Genomic DNA, 23,555 nt, shown 5'->3' on the forward strand with positions numbered 1-23,555 from the left:
CCCTCCACGGCTTCCAGATCTCCTCCTCCTCGGCTCCGGTCCCCATGCTTCTCACCGGGACCTGAGGAGGAGGAGACCTGATCTCTGTCGAGGTCATCAAGGCGGCACTCCCGGCCCGTCTCGATGGCCTCGTCGAGATCCACATATAGCCTGTCTGATGCGGACTTGGACCGGATGATGCGAAGGTTCATCCAGGCCCAGCTGCAGATGGTAGTGCTCCTGCCTCCCCCCCCTTTGGGGGGGAGCTCAATGCCTTTTTTTGCCCCGATAGCTCCTTCTCCGACCCGCTTCCCGGTTTCGGAGCGCCCGGAGCCAGGCAACGTTGGAGCCGGGGGTGGGTCGGCGCCGACTGTACTTGGTACATGAGTTTGTCGGGTCCATCCTTGTCGGATCTGAGCTCTCTGAGCCGTGGGCTGAGCTTCGGATCCGAGGGATTCAGTGTGCCTTCGGCTCCGTTCAGGTCAGAGCACACGGGTCCTTCGGATCCAATGGTCTCTGTGCCGGTTCCGATCCCCCCATCGGATCCGAGTGGGAGTAGGCTCTCGGATCCGAGACAGAGCGACTTTTCCTCGGCCTTCGATGCGGTGGAGAGGGCTCTGTTGAGTGCATCCGGACCCCCGCCCTTGCCTCGGCCCCATCCTGCACTCCCTCTCGGCTGGGTCTGGCTTCCATCACCCAGCCACAGGGACAGCCTGCTTCGATGTCTCAGGTCATTCCTCTGGAACAAGACGTTGCTGGTGAGACTTCCTCGGACAGCCCCCCCGAGGATGTTCCTCATAAGCGGAAGTGTAAGAGGAGGTACGTGGACTCCCCTGAGTCCTTAACAGAAGACACAGACTTGGATGAAGGGGAAGGCTCCCCAAGGTCACCCCCCGATGATGTCTTCTTCGGAGACATCATGGAAATGCTCAGGATTGGGGGGGGGGTCTGCCCCCAAGGTTTCCTCTGACGAGTCTGTGTTCCTGGAGGCGTTCGAAGCAGGCCCATCTACCCATTGGGTGTCCCCTCCAGCCGACCCCCTGGTGGACCTTATTACCACCAGGGCATGGAAGGAGCTGGACACTGTGGAGCCAGTTCTCAAGCGCCCCGATAGGATACTGAGCCCCTCTTCAGAGAGGTCCCACTGGAGCAAGGGTCCCCCCGTAGATGCCATGTTGGTGACGGCAGCCACCAAGAGGGAATTAGCTCAGGAGAGCCCCTCGGTCCATCCACCGAGCAAAGAGTCCCGCTCGATGGATCGCCTAGGGAAGTGGGTCTTTAGTTCAGCGACCTTCTCAGTAAGGTCCCTGAACTACATGGCACACATTATTAGGATGCAGCGAGACCTTATCAAAGAGTACGCTGCTTCCCCCCCAGAGTCCATGTTGGCGGAGGACAAACAGTTGTACTCCACTCGCATGGCCACTCTAAGATCTGTATCGAATACCTCTATGCGGCTTTTGTCCCATGCCACAGAGGGAGCCGCTAAAGCCAGCGGAGCAGGTCTAGTCATGAGACGCCAGGCCTGGCTCCAACATTGTGACTTCGCGGAACCCTTCAAGGCGTCATTTGCGAATGCCCCCTTTGATGGTTCTGCCTTATTTGGCAAGACCGTTCACGAGACTTTAATCCAGAGTGAAAAGGATGGGAAGAACGTTGTCTGCCGTCGGAGTCCACTTCTCTGCTCCCCAGAGGTCCTTCTCCAAGAACCAAAAGGGACAGAAGAAGATGTAGTTCTGGAAATGGCAACATTCCCAGCTTGCTCCGGACAACCAGTCCTTCCGTGGCAGAGGAGGACAGGGAGGACGCCACCCTAGAGGCAGAGGGGGCCCGAAGAATTTTGGGTCCAGAGAAACCTTCTCTGATCGGCCCACACAGCAACCCTGAGGGGTTGCCCGACTGCTCCACTCTGGAGGCAGTCGGGGGGCATTTCTCGAGGCACCTGGCAGCTTGGGAGTCCATCACATCAGATCGCTGGCTGCTTCGTTTCATATCCAGAGGTTACCAAATTCCCTTGTATCATGTCCCCAAACTCAGAAACCTCCCCGATGTACCACCCAATCAGAGGGAGGTAGCAGCTGCAGAGATTCAGCAGCTCCTAGAAAAAAGAGCCATCCAACCCGTCCCCCCAGACCAGCGTGGATTAGGTTTTTATTCCAGGTTCTTTCTGGTGCCAAAAAAGATGGGGGACTTAAGGCCAATTCTCAACATCTCTTTTTTGAACCTGTCAGTAACCAAACAAAAATTCTGGATGGTCACTCTTCAATCCATCCTCCCCCTATTGTGGGAGAACGACTGGATGTGCTCAGTAGACCTCAAGGATGCGTACTACCACATTCTGATGGACAGACGATCCAGGAGGTTCCTCCGCTTCCGGCTGGGAGCCAGTCACTACCAGTTCAGGGTCCTTCCCTTTGGTCTCACCACAGCCCCCAGGGTGTTTACCAAAGTATTAGCAGTGATAGTGGCCCACCTGAGACTCCAGGGAATGCGGGTTTTTCCATACCTGGACGACTGGCTCCTGACCGCCCCGACAAGGCATCTACTTTGCTCAGCCAGGGACTACTTCCTCCGGCTTGCTCACCAGCTGGGCATCACTATCAACATGGACAAATCCTCTCTTGCTCCGACTCAGGTGATAGAGTTTATAGGGGCCAAGTTGGATATGAGAAACCTTCTAGCATTCCTGACTGCAGAACGACTACAAAAACTGAGGCTTCATGTGCGGGCCATCCTCCAGTTAGAAGCTCCACTGGCAGAATTGGTCCTGAGGGCTCTAGGCTCCATGGCGGCGGCAATCACTTTTCTGCCATTGGCTCGTCTGAATATGTGGGTCCTGCAATGGACCCTTCAAGTCCAGTGGTCCTTTCTACATTACTCCCTAAGCCATCCTATTCCCCTCAGCAGGGCTTGCAGGAGGGCTCTCTTATGGTGGCTCCAATCTCCGGACCTCCATACGGGACGTCCCTTCTCCATGCCTCCTCCCCTCGCCATGGTGACCACGGGCGCCTCTCGCCTCGGGTGGGGGGAGCATTGCTCAGGCAGGACGGTCCAAGGCACGTGGAATGACACAGGGACTTCTTTGCATATCAATGTCCTGGAGATGAGAGCGGAGTTGTTGGCGTTGCAAGCACTTCAGAACCTTCTTCCTGTAGGAACTATTGCGATACAGGCAGACATGTCAGTTGTCTGGTACATCAACAAACAGGGGGGAACCAGGTTCTATCCTCTGTGTCGAGAGGCCATGAGTGTGTGGGAATGGGCGATCTCTACCAACCGCTTTCTTATTGCAACGCACATTCCGGGATGGTCCAACATACTGGCGGACAGACTCAGCCGCACCATCCTTTCCCCTTATGAGTGGTCTCTCAATCCCCAGGTAGCGAAGCGGATTTTTGCCGCGTGGGGGCAGCCCTGTTGCGATCTCTTCGCTTCTCCCTCAAATACGAAATGCAACAGTTACTTCGCTCTAATTCCCCCCTTCGGGAATCCAGCGAGACGCTCTGGTGCATGCTTGGCCTCCCGGTCTACTTTATGCTTACCCACCTCTACCCCTGATGCTGAAACTCATACAGAAAGCCAGTCGGTTGGGGAGCAGAATGATCCTCATTGCCCCATTCTGGCCTCGTCAAACGTGGTTCCCTTACCTGTGGTCTCACCTGGTAAATCCTCCTTGGATTCTGGATCCCCTACTGGATCTAATATCTCATCCCCTAGGTCTCCCGATCCCGAATCTGGACAACCTCAAGTTGACAGCTTGGCTGCTCCAGTTCCACTCCTAGTCAGGACTCCCGGAATCTCTTCCCCAGTTATAGCCATCCTAGTAGCAGCACACAAACCTTCCACTAGAAAGGTCTATCGCAGTAAGTGGAATTGTTTCTCCATCTGGGTGGAGAATCATAACGTAGATTCCTTCACAGCACCGTTGCTGGCTGTGTTGGATTTCCTTACAGTTCTATTTCATCAGGGGGCTAGCTGCTCTATGGTCAAGGTTCAACTGGCAGCTATTTCTCATTACCATGTGGGACATGAGTCAGGTCCTTTGATTACGGCAAAATTGTGTAAAACCTTTCTCAAGGGTACCTTCCTGCTCAGACCTCCTGTCAAGGAAGTTGTACCCCCTTGGGATTTATCACTAGTCCTACAGGCCTTAACAGCTCCCCCTTTTGAACCTGCTGCTTTGGTTGATCTTAAGTACCTATCTTGGAAAACGGCGTTCCTTGTCGCTATTACTTCAGTGAAAAGAGATGTTAAGTTGTCAATCTCGCCTTCATTCTTGCTGGATGGGTTTGGAGCCGATCCTCGGCTCCGACTCGGCACTTGCTTTAGCTTGAGAACTCCTTTTACCAGCTCGAGGCAACCCTATATCCCATGATGCAAGGCGGAACTACCTCAGATCTCGTTTGCCGCTTAGCGAAAGAGGTCTCCTTTGCCAGCTGAGGTAAGTAATTTTTTGTCAAAAAAAGCTTAGTCAGGGATTTATTTCCCCCTTGTTTCCACTTTCTTAGTGTGTAGTGTGTTTACAACCCACCCTATTCCCTTACAGTTCAAAACTTTTAACTTCCTTTAGTATTTGTATAAAAGTTAAGTTAGGCCTAGACCCCATTGGTTAATCCCTACCTGTGTGTCTGTGTGTTAGGGGATTAATTGTGTGTGTTTGTTGGGGTGTGTGTGTGACTTATTCCTTAGAATTATGTCAAAGGAAGGCAAGGTCTCAGGCTTCAAGAAGTGTGACTCGTGCTGTCAGAAAATGTCTCTGACAGACGGTCACACTTCTTGTGTTTACTGCCTGGGGCCTTTGCACCTGCAGGACTCCTGTGCTTTGTGTCACTCTTTTAGCCAGAGAGTCCTGCAGGAACGGAGGAATAAGTTGATCCTCCGTGGCTTACATAAGCCAGAAGGTTCTCCCTCTAAAACAGGGTCTGGTAAACCTTGTAAGCCACCGAAGGTTCAGGCTACAGTATCCAAGCCTCCTCCGTGGCTCGGCCGTCCCGAACCGGATCGCCCGCTGGAACCGATCTATCTGCTCCCAAAGTAGTGGGTTCGCACCCATTGGTTCCGACACCTGGTCTACTGTGGCCTTGTCGGCTCGCTGGAGCCGACACTTATCCAGCATCGGAGCCAGAAACCTTCGGCTCCATCTGGAATTCAGGGGACTCCGGCGACTTCCCGAAGAGATCTCGGTCCCTTCGGAGAGTATCCACTGGCTCGGGTCTCCTCTTTGTCGGAGCCGAGCCATCGGAGCCGCATCTTCAAGATCTTCCAGGCTGTCTGACAACGATTTAGAGAGGGTGGTAAGCAGGCTGTTAAAGTCGCAGGCACTGGCCCAAATGCTCCATAGCCCATCTCAACAGACTTCGGCTATTGTTTCACCCTTGAATTTCCTCCTCCGACTCTCGCCAGAGTTCGAGCAGGAGCTTCTCGGGACAGCGACTGTTTCGTGCCGGAGCCGATACATCCTTCGGCTCCGGCTGCCTCGGCCCGATCTCCTCCTTGAGACCTTCCTTGGAGGGATCCGTCGCCGGGTTTCTGGTCGGCTCCGAGGGGCTAGTGGCATCGGACCCTTGTCCGAGCCCGCCTCCTCTCGGGCTTCGGCTTTGGTAAGCTCGGCACCGACATCGGCCTCGAGCCTTCCTCTCAGTGGAGCCGGGAATTCCTGTATCCTCGAACGGGAATATTCCGTCTCCCGGGAGGGAGCCTTTGAGGTGATGAGAGTGTCCTGGCCCTGAGCCAGGTCAACGGTCCATCCCTCTAGCTCCTCCCTCTTCGGGTGCCTGTAGACACCTCTTGCTCACAGGCCCAGGGATCCATCGCCCCAGGTTTCCCCATTGGGAATTTCCTCCTCTTCCAAGTTTCTCCTGATCCTGCAGGTGAACCCCTCGAAGAGGACGTAAGAGGAAACACACAGACTCCCCGAAGTCTACTACATCTGATACCGACTTAGATGAGTCGGAGGGTTCCCACGATCCCCTCTGAGGATGTCTCCTTTTCAGACATCCTTGAGCTCCTCAAACAGAGGGGGAATTGGCCATCCATTGATCCCTCCGAGGATGAGTCGGTATACCTGGAGGCTTTTTGGTCCTGACCCTCCACCTCCTGGGTGTCTCCGCCTTTTGACCCACTTATGCAGGTAGTGGCTCGGAAGGCGTGGGCGGCTCCAGATTCTGTGGAACCTGTCCCCAGGAGACCATCCAAATTTATTACGGCCCGTACGGACAAACAGTTTCTTTCCAAGGGCGTCTCTGTGGATGCTATGGTGGTGGCGGCGGCCACTAAGAAGGAACTGGCGGATCCTTCAGTACCTGTCCATCCTCCTAACAAGGATTCTAGGACCATGGATAGGTATGGAAAGCGGATGTTTTCTTCAGCGACCTTTGCTATGCGATCGCTGAACTACCTTTGTCACTTCACCAGGCTTCAAAGAGATATTCTCAAGGAACTGGGTGAAGTGGCTCTGGCACCAATCATTTGTCTGATTAAGACCCTCCTGAAGGATATCTACATAGTTAGGGGATTCAGTGATTGCCCCAGATTGCAGTCTTTTGCAAACTTTTTCATCCAGAGGCCTTCTACATTAGCCTTGACTTCAGAGAAATATATTCCAAACAGGAGTTGTCCCTGCAGTGAATCCTGTATGCACCACTAGTAACTGGCCTCTTGCTGGATCTAGATTCATCCACTTTAACCACATGTGTCTTTTCTGTGAGCCAATTGACTATCCATCTGGTGATGTAGGGATTTATACCCAGTTTTGTGAGTTTATTTATAATACCCGAGTGAGGAATTGTATCAAACATCTTGGCCAGATCGAGGTATGAGGTAAGTACTGATCTGAAGTAGGTACTTCATTTGTCAGCAACCTTTGGGTATTGGATCCGATCTCGGATCCGAGCCGGCAGCTTATTTCACAGCTATAAGATCCGAGCTCCTAACTCCTCCCCTTACCCATAATCCCCTGCCAACCCTAACTGACCTCAGATCTAGTTTGCCGCACTTAGTGAAAGCAGCTAGATTCAGAGCTCCTAGTCTGGTCAGATAAGTCTTTCAATTTATTGTAATTATTGTTATATTTTTTATTAAAAGGTTGAGTGTGTTTAGATTTCTCCTTATTTTAGTCCTAAAATCTTATATTTTTTAGTGTAATTTCCTCCCCTCCCCTTGCTGGTGCGTAGTTTATGTGTGGGTCGGTGTGTGTTTGGGGCCTTGAGTGAGTGAGTTTGTTTTTTTGTACTAGTATAATGTCAGAGGCCCCAAAACCAATCTTTTCCAAATGCACCGAGTGTGGCCATAAGCTTTCACCGGTGGATGGCCACACTTGGTGTGTTCGGTGCCTTGGGGTTAAACACCTCTGCTCAGGGTGTACTATCTGCGCGGCGTTCAACCCCAGGGCACTGAAAGAACAGAGGTCGAAGCTGATCCTGGTGGGACTTTTTCCCCCGGATTCGGCTTCAGCCACTGGTGCTCCCATGGCCTCATCCCAGTCCTCGGTGCCTGCCTCTCTCCCCCCCAGCGGGACTCAAACTCCCGCTGCGGCGCCGGAGGAGAGGGAGGCCAGGAGGGAGAAAAGGATGGAGAAACACCACAAGTGGCGGGTCGAGGCCTCCGCTTGGCCCCCCCGGCTAAGCAGGCTTCTCCCTCCACGGCTTCCAGGTCTCCTCCTCCTCGGCTCCGGTCCCCATGCTTCTCACCGGGACCCGAGGAGGAGGAGACCCGATCTCCGTCGAGGTCATCGAGGCGGCACTCCCGGCCCATCTCGGTGGCCTCGTCGAGATCCACATATAGCCTGTCTGTTGCGGACTTAGACCGGATGATGCGAAGGTTCATCCAGGCCCAGCTGCAGATGGGAGTGCTCCTGCCTCCCCCCCCCCTTCGGGGGGGAGCTCAACGCCTTTTTTTGCCCCGATAGCTCCTTCTCCGACCCGCTTCCCGGTTTCGGAGCACCCGGAGCCAGGCAGCGTTGGAGCCGGGGGTGGGTTGGCGCCGACTGTACTTGGTACATGAGTTTGTCGGGTCCATCCTTGTCGGATCTGAGCTCTCGGAGCCGTGGGCTGAGCTTCGGATCCGAGGGATTCAGTGTGCCTTCGGCTCCGTTCAGGTCGGAGCACACGGGTCCTTCGGATTCGATGGTCTCTGCGCCGGTTCCGATCCCCCCATCGGATCCGAGTGGGAGTTGGCTCTCGGATCCGAGACAGAGCGACTTTTCCTCTGCCTTCGATGCAGTGGAGAGGGCTCTGTTGAGTGCATCCGGACCCCCGCCCTTGCCTCGGCTCCATCCTGCACTCCCTTTCGGCTGGGTCTGGCTTCCATCACCCGGCCACAGGGACAGCCTGCTTCGATGTCTCAGGTCGTTCCTCTGGAACAAGACGTTGCTGGTGAGACTTCCTCGGACAGCCTCCCCGAGGATGTTCCTCATAAGCGGAAGTGTAAGAGGAGGCACGTGGACTCCCCTGAGTCCTTAACAGAAGACACAGACTTGGATGAAGGGGAAGGCTCCCCAAGGTCACCCCCCTATGATGTCTTCTTCAGAGACATCATGGAAATGCTCAGGATTGAGGGGGTGGTCTGCCCCCAAGGTTTCTTCTGATGAGTCCGTGTTCCTGGTGGCATTCGAAGCAGGCCCATCTACCTCTTGGGTGTCCCGTCCGGCCGACCCCCTGGTGGACCTTATTACTACCAGGGCGTGGAAGGAGCTGGACACTGTGGAACCAGTTCTCAAGTGCCCCGATAGGATTCTGAGCCCCCTTCAGAGATGTCCCACTGGAGCAAGGGTCCCCTCGTAGATGCCATGTTGGTGGCAGCAGCCACCAAGAGGGAATTAGCTCAGGAGAGCCCCTCGGTCCATTCACCGAGCAAAGAGTCCTGCTCGATGGATCGTCTAGGGAAGCGGGTCTTTAGTTCAGCGACCTTCTCAGTAAGGTCCCTGAACTACATGGCACACATTATTAGGATGCAGCGTGACCTTATCAAAGAGTACGCTGCTCCCCCCCCCGGAGTCCATGTTGGCGGAGGACAAACAGTTGTACTCCACTCGCATGGCAACTCTAAGATCTATATCGAATACCTCTATGCGGCTTTTGTCCCATGCCACAGAGGGAGCCGCTAGAGCCAGCGGAGCAGGCCTAGTCATGAGACGCTAGGCCTGGCTCCGACATTGTGACTTCGCGGAACCCTTCAAGGCGTCATTTGCGAATGCCCCCTTTGATGGTTCTGCCTTATTTGGCAAGACCATTCGCGAGACTTTAATCCAGAGCGAAAAGGACGGGAAGACGTTGTCTGCCGTCGGAGTCCACTTCTCTGCTCCCCAGAGGTCCTTCTTCAAGAACCAAAAGGGACAGAAGAAGATGTAGTTCTGGAAATGGCAACATTCCCAGCCTGCTCCAGACAACCAGTCCTTCCGTGGCAGAGGAGGACAGGGAGGACGCCGCCCTAGAGGCAGAGGGGGCCCGAAGAATTTTGGGTCCAGAGAAACCTTCTCTGATCGGCCCACACAGCAACCCTGAGGGGTTGCCCGACTGCTCCACTCTGGAGGCAGTCGGGGGGCATTTCTCGAGGCACCTGGCAGCTTGGGAGTCCATCACATCAGATCGCTGGGTGCTTCGTATCATATCCAGAGGTTACCAAATTCCCTTGTATCATGTCCCCAAACTCAGAAACCTCCCCGATGTACCACCCGATCAGAGGGAGGTAGCAGCTGCAGAGATTCAGCAGCTCCTAGAAAAAGGAGCCATCCAACCCGTCCCTCCAGACCAGCGTGGATTATGTTTTTACTCCAGGTTCTTTCTGGTGCCAAAAAAGACGGGGGACTTAAGGCCAATTCTCAACATCTCTTTTTTGAACCTGTCAGTAACCAAACAAAAATTCTGGATGGTCACTCTTCAATCCATCCTCCCCCTATTGCGGGAGAACGACTGGATGTGCTCAATAGACCTCAAGGATGCATACTACCACATTCTGATGGACAGACGATCCAGGAGGTTCCTCCACTTCCGGCTGGGAGCCAGTCACTACCAGTTCAGGGTCCTTCCCTTTGGTCTCACCACAGCCCCCAGGGTGTTTACCAAAGTATTAGCAGTGATAGTGGCCCACCTGAGACTCCAGGGAATGCAGGTTTTTCCATACCTGGATGACTGACTCCTGACCGCCCCGACAAGGCATCTACTTTGCTCAGCCAGGGACTACTTCCTCTGGCTTGCTCCCCAGCTGGGCATCACTATCAACATGGACAAATCCTCTCTTGCTCCGACTCAGGTGATAGAGTTTATAGGGGCCAAGTTGAATACGAGAAACCTTCTAGCATTCCTGACTGCAGAACGACTACAAAACCTGAGGCTTCATGTGCGGGCCATCCTCCAATTAGAAGCTCCACCGGCAGAATTGGTCCTGAGGGCTCTAGGCTCCATGGCGGCGGCAATCACTCTTCTGCCATTGGCTCGTCTGAATATGTGGGTCCTGCAATGGACCCTTCAAGTCCAGTGGTCCTTTCTACATTACTCCCTAAGCCATCCTATTCCCCTCAGCAGGGCTTGCAGGAGGGCTCTCTTATGGTGGCTCCAATCTCCGGACCTCCATACGGGACGTCCCTTCTCCATGCCTCCTCCCCTCACCACGGTGACCACGGGCGCCTCTCGCCTCGGGTGGGGGGAGCATTGCTCAGGCAGGATGGTCCAAGGCATGTGGAATGACACAGAGACTTCTTTGCATATCAATGTCCTGGAGATGAGAGCGGTGTTGTTGGCATTGCAAGCACTTCAGAACCTTCTTCCTGTAGGAACTATTGCGATACAGACAGACATGTCAGTTGTCTGGTACATCAACAAACGGGGGGAACCAGGTTCTATCCTCTGTGTCGAGAGGCCATGAGTGTGTGGGAATGGGCGATCTCTACCAACCGCTTTCTTATTGCAACGCACATTCCAGGATGGTCCAACATACTGGCGGACAGACTCAGCCGCACCATCCTTTCCCCTTATGAGTGGTCTCTCAACCCCCAGGTAGCGAAGCGGAATTTTGCCGAGTGGGGGCAACCCTGTTGCGATCTCTTCGCTTCTCCCTCAAATACGAAATGCAACAGTTACTTCGCTCTAATTCCCCCCTTCGGGGAATCCGCGAGAGACGCTCTGGTGCATGCTTGGCCTCCCGGTCTACTTTATGCTTACCCACCTCTACCCCTGATGCTGAAACTCATACAGAAAGCCAGTCGGTTGGGGAGCAGAATGATCCTCATTGCCCCATTCTGGCCTCGTCAAACGTGGTTCCCTTACCTGTGGTCTCACCTGGTAAATCCTCCTTGGATTCTGGATCCCCTACCGGATCTAATATCTCATCCCCTAGGTCTCCCGATCCCAAATCTGGACAACCTCAAGTTGACAGCTTGGCTGCTCCAGTTCCACTCCTAGTCAGGACTCCCGGAATCTCTTCCCCAGTTATAGCCATCCTAGTAGCAGCACACAAACCTTCCACTAGAAAGGTCTATCGCAGTAAGTGGAAGCGTTTCTCCATCTGGGTGGAGAATCATAACGTAGATCCCTTCACAGCACCATTGCTGGCTGTGTTGGATTTCCTTACAGGTCTATTTCATCAGAGGGCTAGCTGCTCTATGGTCAAGGTTCAACTGGCAGCTGTTTCTCATTACCATGTGGGACATGAGTCAGGTCCTTTGATTACGGCAAAATTGTGTAAAACCTTTCTCAAGGGTACCTTCCTGCTCAGACCTCCTGTCAAGGAAGTTGTACCCCCTTGGGATTTATCACTAGTCCTACAGGCCTTAACAGCTCCCCCTTTTGAACCTGCTGCTTCGGTTGATCTTAAGTACCTATCTTGGAAAACGGCGTTCCTTGCCGCTATTACTTCAGCGAAAAGAGTTTCTGAACTTCAGGCCCTTTGTGTAAAACCCCCATACTTGGCCTTTCACCAGGATAGAGTGTACCTCAGGACCAATCCCGCATTTCTTCCCAAGGTGGCTTCACAGGCTAATATCAACCAATCCATTAACCTGCCAGTCTTCTTTCCTAAGTATCAGAACAAAGGAGAATACAAACTGCATTCGTTAGATGTGCATAGACAACTGCGCTTCTACATTCACAGGACTGCTGGTCATAGATAATCCGACCAGTTGTTCATCTCCTTTGCCAAATTTAACTTAGGTAAATCTGTCTCTAAGGTCACTTTGTCACGATGGATCTCACAGTGTATTCTATTGGCCTATGAAAGTTCTGGGAGGCCCGCACCTCAGGGAGTTCGTGCACATTCTACTCGCTCTATATCTACCTCTGCTACCTTTAGGTCTAGAGTGTCTTTTGATGATATTTGCTCCGCAGCCACTTGGGCCTCATCTCATACCTTTATCAACCATTATAAGCTGGATGTTATCTCCAGAGGGAGAGCATCCTTTGGCTCTGCAGTGCTCCGGAACATCCTTCCATGATGGCCGCCCAAGATCCAGGTAGCTGGGGACTCTGTCCCAAATGTTGCTGACAAATGAAGTACCTACTTCAGATTAAGAAGTTATGTACTCACCATAACGTTCCATCTGAGTAGGTAACTTCATTTGTCTGCAACCATACCCGTCCTTCCCCCTGACCTTCAGAATTTTAGTTCCTGGATGTCCTTCTTCTAGTCCCCTTCGGGACGTATTTAGCCTTTTAGCTGCTTGTATGAGGGCAAACTTGATCTGAGGTCAGACAGGGTTGGCAGGGGATTATGGGTAAGGGGAGGAGCTAAGAGCTCAGATCTTATAGCTGTGAAATAAGTTATCGGATCCGATACCCAAAGGTTGCAGACAAATGAAGTTACCTACTCAGATGGAACGTTATGGTGAGTACATAACTTCTTATTTTACCCTAATCCTTGGTCTTAGTGACTTTCTGAAAGAAGTCCACCAGATTTAGTAGACAAGACCTGGCCCTGACAAAGCCGAATTGGGTTGTGTCCAGTGTTTGGAGGTTTCCTATGTCATTATTTATCAGGTCCATGATTATTCTTTCCATGGTCTTAGATATAAGACAACTCAAACTTATGGTTCTGTAATTTCCCAGGTCAGTTGATACCCGCCCCCCTTTATGCAGAGGGATGACCACTGCTGTCCTCCACTATGTTGGGATAAAACCAGTCCAGAGGTTGTGGTTAAATACAAATCATAATGGGCCTAATAGGTTCTGATTTAAGCTGTTTAAGAAGCAGTCTGCTACATCATTGAGGCCCATTAGAGCTGTGTTTTTAGTTTTTGAGAAAGCAGTGGTAACCTGCTGTTTGGTGATAATTGGCAGAGGAGTGGTGGAGGGTATTTATTTGGGTGAGAACTGGGGGTGATGGGGAAGTGAAATTTGAACTGAATTTATTGGCCAGCAGATTTGCTATGTCTTCTAGCTGAGTATAGGTGATGTCATCTACAACTAATTCTGCAGATTGCTGTGTTTTGCCCTTAAGACTGCGGACACAACTGAAACTGCATTATAGTTATCTGTAGCTTTGGAGGTTATTAATTCAAAGTCTGCTTTCAGAGGCTTGACTAGTTCCCTGATTTGCTTGTTTAGACTAATGAGGGACTTTTTACTTTGTTGTGCACATTCCCTCTTACTTGTTGACAGGATTTTCTTCCTTTTGTTATGCAGCCTATTAAAATAATGGTGGTTTGTTTGTGGTTTGACCTGGGCTTATTTTAGTCTGGTACTGTTGATTCTATGCAGTTGTTTATATTGTTGTACAGGACTTGTGTACACCGCTGCATAGGCTTCTGTATTTTCTAGATTTTTGAGAAGTCTCTAAAACTAGCTATGCTGTCACTTAATAGGGGTAGTTTGTTTTAGAAAAGTTCTTAAAGGTTTTGGAGTTAGGTGGGGGTCCAGTTTTACCTTTATTTTAAGGGAGACCACTTTGTTAACTGATCTTACCAGTGAGGACATCACACTGGATGGGTGCAGCACTTTCCCATATTTGTTACTACCAGATCTAGGATATTTGTTCCTCTAATGGGAATGCATACTGGCTGCTCCAGGGCATTTCAATTTCCAAAGTCGAGAAATCTTTGGTTCAGCATGTTAGCGGTCATGTATGCCTCCCATTTAATGGAATAGTAATTAAAATCACCCATGAGTATGGTACTGGGTTGGATAGTGAGTGATTCAAGTAACTCGCGGGTATGATGTATGGGTTTCCTGGTTCATGGAGGGGAACCTGTAGCTAGGAGGACTATGCTAATGGATTTTTCCATGTTTAGTTGGACATGAAGTAGCTTAAGCATGTCATATTGTTTGACCAGCCTTCAGGTGTGTTTATCTTTTATTCAGATAGATACACCTCCGCCTTTTGCTATTTCTTGTTTAGTGGGTGGTCAGAACATATGAAAGGCGCTATAGCCATGCACTGCCAGAGTGCTTTCCATGGCTTTCAACCACGTTTCAGTAACTGCACAGATGTCTGCATTCTACAGGGTGAGGAGAGCTTCTAGGGAGTGCAGTTTCTTGTTGAGACTACTTGCATTGAACAGCAACACCTTCAGCTTGTCCTGAGTAGTGTTTCTTATGTTGGAAGGTTTGTCTGTTTGGCATTGCCTAAAAAGGGCACTATAGGGGGTGGGTAATGTTTTGGCTAATGTCCAGAAGCCTAGAGGTGACAGGTGAAGACCATCCCTAGTAAAGCAGCATGGCCTGTCAACCATGTCCTCCCAAGCTGACAAGTATTTGGCCCCTTTGAATTGACACCAATAGCTAAGTCAGTTGTTAAAGTCTAGAATTTTCTCTTGGTATTGTGTCGTTATCATTAGAGATGGTAGAATGCTGCTAATTGCTAAGCTCATACTTGCCTGTGACACATTCTGAGCGCAATCATGTCTCTTCATATAGTCCAGGGAGGTAGGATACAGGTCATTCACACCAACTTGGACTATTACGGAGTCATACTGGTACTTAGGGGTAAGTGATCTGACAGATCCTGGCCCCTGACAGGCAACTAACTGTAACCATCACCTTATCCAACCTGGTAGGAGGGACATCAGTGTGTCTTACAATGCAGTCTCCTATGACCAGATTATTTGGTTATGGAGTGTTTTGCATTGTGGGCTTGGTAGATGAGAGACGATGAGATATGGCTTTACTTGTTGTGTTGTGAATTGCCTTATTTGTGTGCATGCGAAATTTCTGAGGACTGTACCTAAGAGGCCTATGAGGTTTGGGTAAGTTACATGTGAGCACCTCTGCATATGTGGGTCTATGCATGTGGTCATTTATAGGTGAGGTGAGTGGTGTGTGTGAGTTGCTGACAACCTGTCTGTTGCCTTTTGTGTCTGTATGTGAGTGTCTAGCCTCCAATGTCAATGTGCAACTACATCGCTCACATACAGTATTTGTCTGTTCAAGAATTAAATGTTTGCCAGTGTAGATAATGCAACCGCTACATTCATTCAGGATGCCTATGTCCATCAAGCTAGATGCAGAGGTAGCAGGAAAGTGGCAGTCCATGGTTGCAGGTCTTAATGTGTACTTTGTAAGAGACAGAAGTGGAGGGTGTTTGTAACTGGAGGAGGGATGGGTGCTTACTTGGTGTAATCTGTAGCTAACATAACCTAAACCAGCAATGATGCCCAGTGTCCAAACCAGATGTGGTCTGAGCAACAGTAGTCCTGGTTGCTATGATAAGGTAATGCAGACCCTAAACACACCTAACTCAATGTGTAAATGCTGCTTACCACACAAACTAGTTGTCCCATGAGTAATGTGGGACTGAGTTAAATTTATGGGGTATTTTTATAGGGAAATTTCATCATCTGGTGATTGCATGTATACAAGGCTTCATTAATAACCATTGCTCAGAGTAGCTTTGAGCAAACTCAAGGCTTGTATACAATCAGAAATAAAAAACAAGGTTTACACAAACTGTGCCCTAAAGCCAATCAGATAAGCACACAATTAAGCTTTATACAAGCAATTCCCAGCTCAGATAGGAAAAATCAACTGTCTCCTGCCACATGAGTGCAGACTTTGACCCTTTTAATGTAAAATGACTGCTTTGGAGCCCAGTTGTTAAGGGACCACAAGCAGATGCCTGAAACTAACAAATAACTAGATACATTGTATTTAAATGCAGAACAGCAGTCTGCATTAGTTAGAAAATGCAATTTTAAACTGTTAAGAAGTGCAGAAAAGCAAAAAATAGTACAGAAAATTTTAACATTATAATGAAAACAAGCAATGCAAGTACGAAATTATACTTAATTTCATTTCCTTGCCAAGGATAGCTTCATATGTTAGCAAAATCTCTCTAAGACCCTGGTCCAGACTAGTCCAAAAGGAGAGCCAATATAATTTTTGAACAGCAAATTGTTATGCTGCTTTATTGATGCTTGCAAGATAGTCTGGTCTGGTCTAAATAGTTTGGAATTGTAGTTTAATGCTGAATTTCATTCATGAATCTGCAGCTTTTTATTATTTTGGCATAGTAATTCATTACTGACTTAGCCTGTTGGTTGCCTGTAAGATTGTAATTTTTTAAAATACATTTTATGATCCTGTTTCTCCAGACCATTTAATGCCCTTCCTTGTTGTTCCTGATTAATTCATTCTTCTACTGACTGGCCATAGCCATGATAACAAATGGTGCAATTGTTGAGCTGAAGTGAGTGGTCATCCTTACAAAGTTTGAAATGTTTTTTGCCTTACCCACAGTCCTGCCTAATGTGCACTGTGCATTAATGCCAGTATGAAACTTTTCTGCAGAAGGTATGTTAGTGTATTTCTTCAGTTGGCTGAAACCCTGATCTCCTCTGTCAGTTGTAGCCCTGACCAGAAATCCCTTTACTAACTCTAAGCATTATACTTTGACCTCAGGTACATTTATCTTTTTCATAGCTAACTGCTGACTATATTTTACTCTCAACTCTTCTAAATAGTGAAATTTTATTTTTCTCGTATAGCGATACCAGGAAGAAGTCCGTAGGCGGTTGACCAAAATAGTTTATTCTGATGCAGACTTCTGGGCTGAAGAAGAAAAACAAGGTTTGTATAGTTTCAGTTGAAGTAAACTGTAAACTGCATAGCTTAAAAGACAGAGCAATAAGCATAATTAAATATATATATATATATATATATATATATATGTGTGTGTGTGTGTGTGTGTGTGTAAATTCACAGTACATTCAGATCTTGTTATTATGTAAATATGTTTATTTATATCTGCAGTAAATAAAGTTAATGCCATACCTGTACAGCTGAACTGTAGAATTTTACTTGTATGAGAAATATGCAGTGCTGCTCATCTGAGTTACAGTTCACACTTTTGAAGTTCTGCTATGCTAAGGAAAATGTTGAATGAATGCTGTGAAGATTGGTAGAGAAGGGTGAAGGCTGCCAGCCTAGTCAAATATAATTTGATACATAATTCTGGCATTTGTAAATATAAATATAAAATACAGGCTTGTTTCTTAAATGAAAGAAAACACTGTAAAATGTGAACTTCAAGATTGTAGCAGCATTGTCATCTGCTGTAAGGAAAACTAAGCCAAGCATTTCAAATGTTCTTTGAAATTAAAATTATGTTTTGTATGTCCTTTGAAGTTAGACTTTGGAGTCGATGAGTCTGGAGTAAGCATCATGCCTATTGTTCTAAGGCTAAAGTTAATGACCAGAATTTACATGTGGAATGTCTTTTATTGCTCTAAGTGTAAAAGAATGTAAATTCAGTTTCGGTGTGGCCTGGGAACCAGGAAAGTGTAAACAAATGATGTAATGTTTTAGCAGAACTGCAGTTTCAATTTAAACAGTGAGAACCAGAAATTATTGAACATTTTTGTTTTGATATCCAATCTCAGCACTGCCTGTTGTCTTAAGTAAGTTATCTTAGAGTTGTGTTTTCTTGTAGAAATAGATAGGACTATAAAGATTAGACTAAGTGTTTTTCTGTTATGTCAGAACTGTACTTCTGATTTATTTTAAGTTTCTGTGTGATCTCTGAACTCTTGAACAGCACTGTGGTGTAGTAGTATTGACTTGTGCTTTAAGTATTTATTATTAAATATTTTAAAAACCTTTTACCTGTGGCTGGTTTATGTAGAGAGATTAAGCTCTGGAGTACATTGCATATTTATAGAGTTAACTGTCTAAGCCATAATTGGACACTCTTTTAAAGACATTTGGGTAACTGATAATTATTAGCTGGTAGTGGCAGTAATTACTACTATATAGTCTGGGTAAAGGGGCACAGCTGGAGAATCTGTGCCAGCCTTTCCCAGGAGTGTCTGTGAAGTTGTATAAATACTTATCTCAAAGTAAGTGTGTGTGTGTGTGTGTGTGTGTGTGTGTGTGTGTGTGTGTGTGTGTGTGTGTGTGTGTGTGTCAGCTATTTGGGCAGGGACATGAAGCACTGGTTGGACAGAAAGGATATTGGAGGTTAGCTTGCCACCTAGGCTGAGATCTGGACCCTATAGCTGTGCCAGTGGGGAGTCTTATTGGGGACCCTGGGAACAAGGGAGCAACCAGCCCCAGACTGAGTATGATCTCTGTGTGCACTTAAGGGAAATTGTACTTTACTGTACATATTTGTTATCCTTTCCTCTTGTATGAGACGCCCTCCCTGGTGTTAGTGGTGAGGATTGAGGCTCCTTGATTGCTGGGCCAGAGCATGGCCATCACATTTGTGGTTTGCAGTGGTGGGATCCACTTCACATTTGTGGTGGTGGTGGTGGATATCCACATCACATATTAATTAGTTGCGTATAATAATTGGCTTGTAGTGGTGTGGGTAGAGTGAATCCTGTAGCTTATGTTCAGTGATCTCTGAAGGTGTTTTTGTCCTCTAAATCAGCCATGCAGTGAATACTCAGAGTTCAGATCACAATTGTTTTATTTCTTTTGTTAGCTTAGTTAGTCAGGATGAGCAGGCAGCATGTCAGCCAAGGAGTATGGAAAGCTTACAAGGAGCCAGCTGGTGGAGATGTGCCAGGCTAGGGGACTGGTGCATGGAAAACTGACTAAGGCAGACCTGATTGCAGCCATGGTTGCAGCTGCATCAGAAAACAGCATCCAGGAGGACAATCAGACTGGCAGTGGAGATACAATATCCTCTGAGAATGGACAGCTCAACCTTTCTGCAGTGGACTTAAAAATCCAGCTGGAGCTAAAGAGACATGAGTTGGAGGTCAGGAGTTTGGAGATAGAGGCTGAGGATAAAGAGCATCAGAGGAAGCATGAGATGGAAGGGAGCAAGCAGCCCCAAACTGACTGTGATCTCTGTGTGCACTTAAGGGAAATTGTACTTTACTGTGTGTATTTGTTATCCTTTCCTCTTATATGAGACACATAACCCTGGTGTTAGTGGTGAGGATTGAGGCTCCTTGATTGCTGGGCCAGGGCACGGTCATCACAAATGCATTTGCGAGTTCTCTCAGATAAGTACAAAATGCATAAAACTTTGGATAAAATGAATATCGAGTAGTAGTAGATGAGTATATTTAAATCACTGCAGGGTATTTTGTTGACCTTGTCTTCTCAGTGTCTATTTCAGTAGTCAGTCCCATCAGAATGCAACCTATTCTGAAACATTGCAGACACATTGCATGAGCAGGAAAGCTCAAAGGGGAAAATCTCAATAGAGCACAACAATCTCTAGTGAAACAGCCAACAGGAATTTACATACTGATTTATTTGAATTTCAACTGGCCAATTTCAGTCTCAGCCCAAGGTAAATAAAGTAAATGAGTTTGCATTCAAGTGTCAGGAAAAAAGTGCATACAAAGTAAAGAAGAGTGTGAAGCACTAAAGTAACAGTAAATATATACAGTGGTAGAACTATGGTATGTAAACAAAGTAACCAAGAGGTATTAATATACAATATGTACAAAAGCTTTTTTTTTTTTTAATTGTGAGGTTGAAGTAAAATAAATTAGAGACATGAAAAAGAGCAACGGATAGTACTGAAGGAGTTTGAGTACGGAAAAGTTTAATTAGGCTTGGGTGATATGACCTGGGAGACAGCAGGTACATTCTTGTTGATTTACTAAATGAGATTTTAGTAGAGAGCAGAAATTGAAATAAGTAGTCTTTAATTTCATGTGGGGGGGACTCCCACAGTTTAGGACAAAGAACTGAGAATACATGGTGAGAGATATGTAGCTTGGAGAGAGGGATTTGTGTTTTATGATCAGAGTGATTCAAGTTTCTTAAGCTGTATGTGGGATTTGTCTTATTAGTTTTGAGATTAAAGTAGGGTGAGAGAATGTTTATGTAGGAGCTTGAACAAATGTGAGCTTAGGACCAGGTCTGCTGTTTATTAAACTGGGAGCCATTTTGCTGCTTTTAGTGTTTAATACTTTGGTGTTCATTTCTGTCGAGTGTGTAATAATTCTACATATGTTGTTTTCTAGTTTTTGAATAGTAGTGGAGTTTTTAGTAGTTGCTGCTGATGCAAGAGAAAAGTTGAATTTAAGTTGAGAGAGTACGATTCCATTCCCTTTCACTGACCTGGAAGAGTACGAGAGAAATAAGGAAATTTTTTGTGTCCAGAAAAGTAGAGGATTAATTTTTTTACATGCATTTTTCCAGTTGCAAGTTTAAGTTTAGTGTGGGTTTAACCGAAGACCAAGATACTTAAAAGAGGAGACTTACTCTAAGAGAATTTTCTTGGGATATTAGAGTGTTGAACTTTTTTCCTTGGATCAACTAAGTTTCTATTGTGTACCAAAGAGCATATATTTCATTTTGCATGTGTTTAATATTGTTTTTTTTTTTTGCAATAATCCACTCAGTCATCTGAAGTCAGATTGTAGATCTTGCTCTAGGTTAATTAAGGAGTAGTTGGAGCGGTAGAGAACATTATCATCTGGGTATAAGAGAAGAGGAAGGTGAGGAAAGTCCAGTGGAAGCCTGTTGATGTAGGTAGAGAACAGAAGAGAGGCATGAATAGATCCTTGAGATGCACTTTTGAATAGATGAGATGTGATAGGGAGGGCAGGAGGAGATGTAGTTAACTGGTCGAATTAGATAGATAGCTTTTAGCTTTGGAACCGGGGGTGGCATCCTCAGTTGTACAGGAAGGAGAGAAGTAGAGAAGAGAAGTGATTAAGTCATTGACTAAGTCATGTTGTCTAATACAAATTGTACCAAAGCATGTGCCAAGCATGGCTTTGAATTTCATATCAGAGGATCAGTGAGACAAATTTGGCAATGCTCTTCCATGATGACCAGTTTTTTTGCTTTTTTTTTTTTTTTTTATGAGAAGGTGGTATAATATAATAAATATAATCCTAATGACACTTTTTTTTTTTTTTTTTTTTTTCAAGGCAGGGAGGATGTAAATGAGACATTAGTGTGAAAGAAGTATGGGTTATTTTTGTTTGGGAAGTGGCTTGACTGTGGCAGATTTCCAGATACTAGGTTTTGGTAGTAAGACAAAAATTAAAATGTATGTTAGGGATATAAAAATGAAATCACAACAGTGGTAAATGATCCATGGGTGTAGGCTGTCTATACCTAAGGCTCCATCCAGCTGTGTTTCTTCAAATGAAGGGAGAATGTCCTCGGATACGATCTTCCAGAAATAGAAGAGAGGAAGATGCTGTGGTGGGTTTGAGGGTTCTCAGCACAGCTTGGGTGGTCAATAAAGTGTTTGGGGAAATCATCTACGGACAATCTGAAAGAAGTAGTTGTAGTGTGAGATAGGTTCTGTCAAAGGAAAAATATACTTTAAAAATGATCAATACACGGTAGGTTCAGGTTAAGGCACTTTAATCTTGCAGCAAGGAGACAAAAACATGCTAATGCAGAGTTTGTCTGACTAGAATCAGGAAATGCAAGCATTTTTATACATTTTCTAATAAGACATTGCCTACCAAGCCGACGTAGTAAATCACAAGTTTTAACATCATCATTTCGTAGTACTTGTTTGTATAATATTCTGCTTGTACTATCAATTTTTGTGAGAAACTTCCTAAGAAAAACAACGTGGCCTTGGCTACCATCGGTTAGATATATGCAATGTTACCATTCAAGGTACTATGGCTAATTTGAGCACAAACCAGGTATAGATTGCAGTTCATTTCTCCAACAGTCCTTTGTCTGTTTTATCTCTTTCTTCTGCAGCTGTGCGTGTTCTCATACTTCGAACAGAGCTAATTGTTCAAAATCATTATATTACAGAATATGGTATTGTTCATTCATTGCTTCCTGACCTAGCAGATAATCACCTGCTTCTCAAGTACATTTCAAAAAGGCATAAACATGAATATTGCTGTGCTAGCAATTACTAGGTCAGAGGGCATCTTGCAAGTTTCAGAAAGCACACTGTAGTTTCAAAAGCATCTTTTAGTCTCATATGAAATTAAGCTGTATAAAAAATTGTGCATATAAAATAGAATGAAAAACGTGTTAACTCATTTAGTTTCTAATTAGCATTAAGCACACACATTAATACATATTTTTCTGACAGGTTCCATCCTGTGAGTTTTGCTACTTTCCAAAAAGTTTCTAGTACTGTATTTGAGAAAATTTTGTAGGTGTACTGTGGAATGCTTTTTGTGACTGAATAGCTTTCTTAGCTAGGTTCTTTAGTTAGTATACTTCTCTCTGTTTAATGGAGTGGAATTAGCTTTTTGAGAATGCCAGGATTTTAACTTATTGGTTAGCCATTTATTATGTTTTGAATTAGAAAGTCTGGAGATTAAGGGAAAGTGTGTCATTCACCAGGCTGAATAAAGAGAAGGTCACGGTGAGCTGCCTGTCGGGCGCTAAGATCCGCCACATAACGCAAGCACTCAGGTCACTCCAAAGCAAATACAAATATGACTCAGTCATTGTACGTGCTGGTGTGAATGACCAGAGACGTACCTCCCTGGACTACATGAAAAGAGACATAGAGGAGCTCTCTGATCATGTAGCCCAGGCCGGTATGACCCTGACCTTGAGCAGCATCTTACCCTCACCCGGAATGGTGCCACAGTACAAAGACAAAATGATCGATTTTAACAATTGGCTAAAATTTTGGTGTCATTCTAAGGGGATCCAGTGTCTGTCAGCCTGAGATGACATGCTCGACAAGCCACGTTGCTTCGCTAGGGACGGCTTGCACCTGTCACCACTGGGCTTTCAGATATTGGCAAAGGCTCTTGCCACCCCCATAGTGCCTTTTTTAGGCAAGGCTCAAAAGTCAAACCCACCTCCATAGACAGCACAAAAAACAAGAAACTAAGGGTAATGCTGCTAAACGCCAGAAGTCTTAACCTCAAGATGCATGCACTCGAAGCTCTCCTCAGTATGGAGAACATCGATATCTGTGCAGTGACAGAAACCTGGTTCAAGGCTCCAGAGAGCACCCCAGCACTACCAGGTTATACCTCATATCATGCTTTTTGGCCCCAAAACCTGGACCGAACCACAAAAGGAGGTGGAGTTTCCATATTTATCAAGGATATCCGCACCTCCAGGTTAGTGGCATTGCACGAAGTATCGGAGACCATCCATGTGCAACTAACAGTGGGCAAGACTGCTTTTCAGTTTATAGCATCCTACAGACCACCCTCTCAAAGTCAGGAATCCCACTCGGCTTTCCTGAAAACATTGGAGAACATGAAGATCTCTCCAAACTCCTTTAAATTG

General features: G+C 46.9%; 1 protein-coding gene across 1 annotated transcript in view; it reads left to right on the forward strand.

The window, feature by feature from the left end:
* The window catches only part of KIAA0753 (KIAA0753 ortholog), a 1,485,993-nt gene that overhangs the window by 1,146,455 nt on the left and 315,983 nt on the right, over window positions 1-23,555 (forward strand). The window contains exon 15 of the mRNA XM_044054254.1: window positions 16,886-16,967. Coding sequence (XP_043910189.1) covers window positions 16,886-16,967 — 82 coding nt within the window. The remainder of the gene's footprint in view (window positions 1-16,885; window positions 16,968-23,555) is intronic.

This window comes from Protopterus annectens, chromosome 13.part0, assembly GCF_019279795.1.
Source record: "Protopterus annectens isolate FY-2018-M chromosome 13.part0, PAN1.0, whole genome shotgun sequence".
Lineage (NCBI taxonomy): Eukaryota > Metazoa > Chordata > Ceratodontiformes > Protopteridae > Protopterus > Protopterus annectens.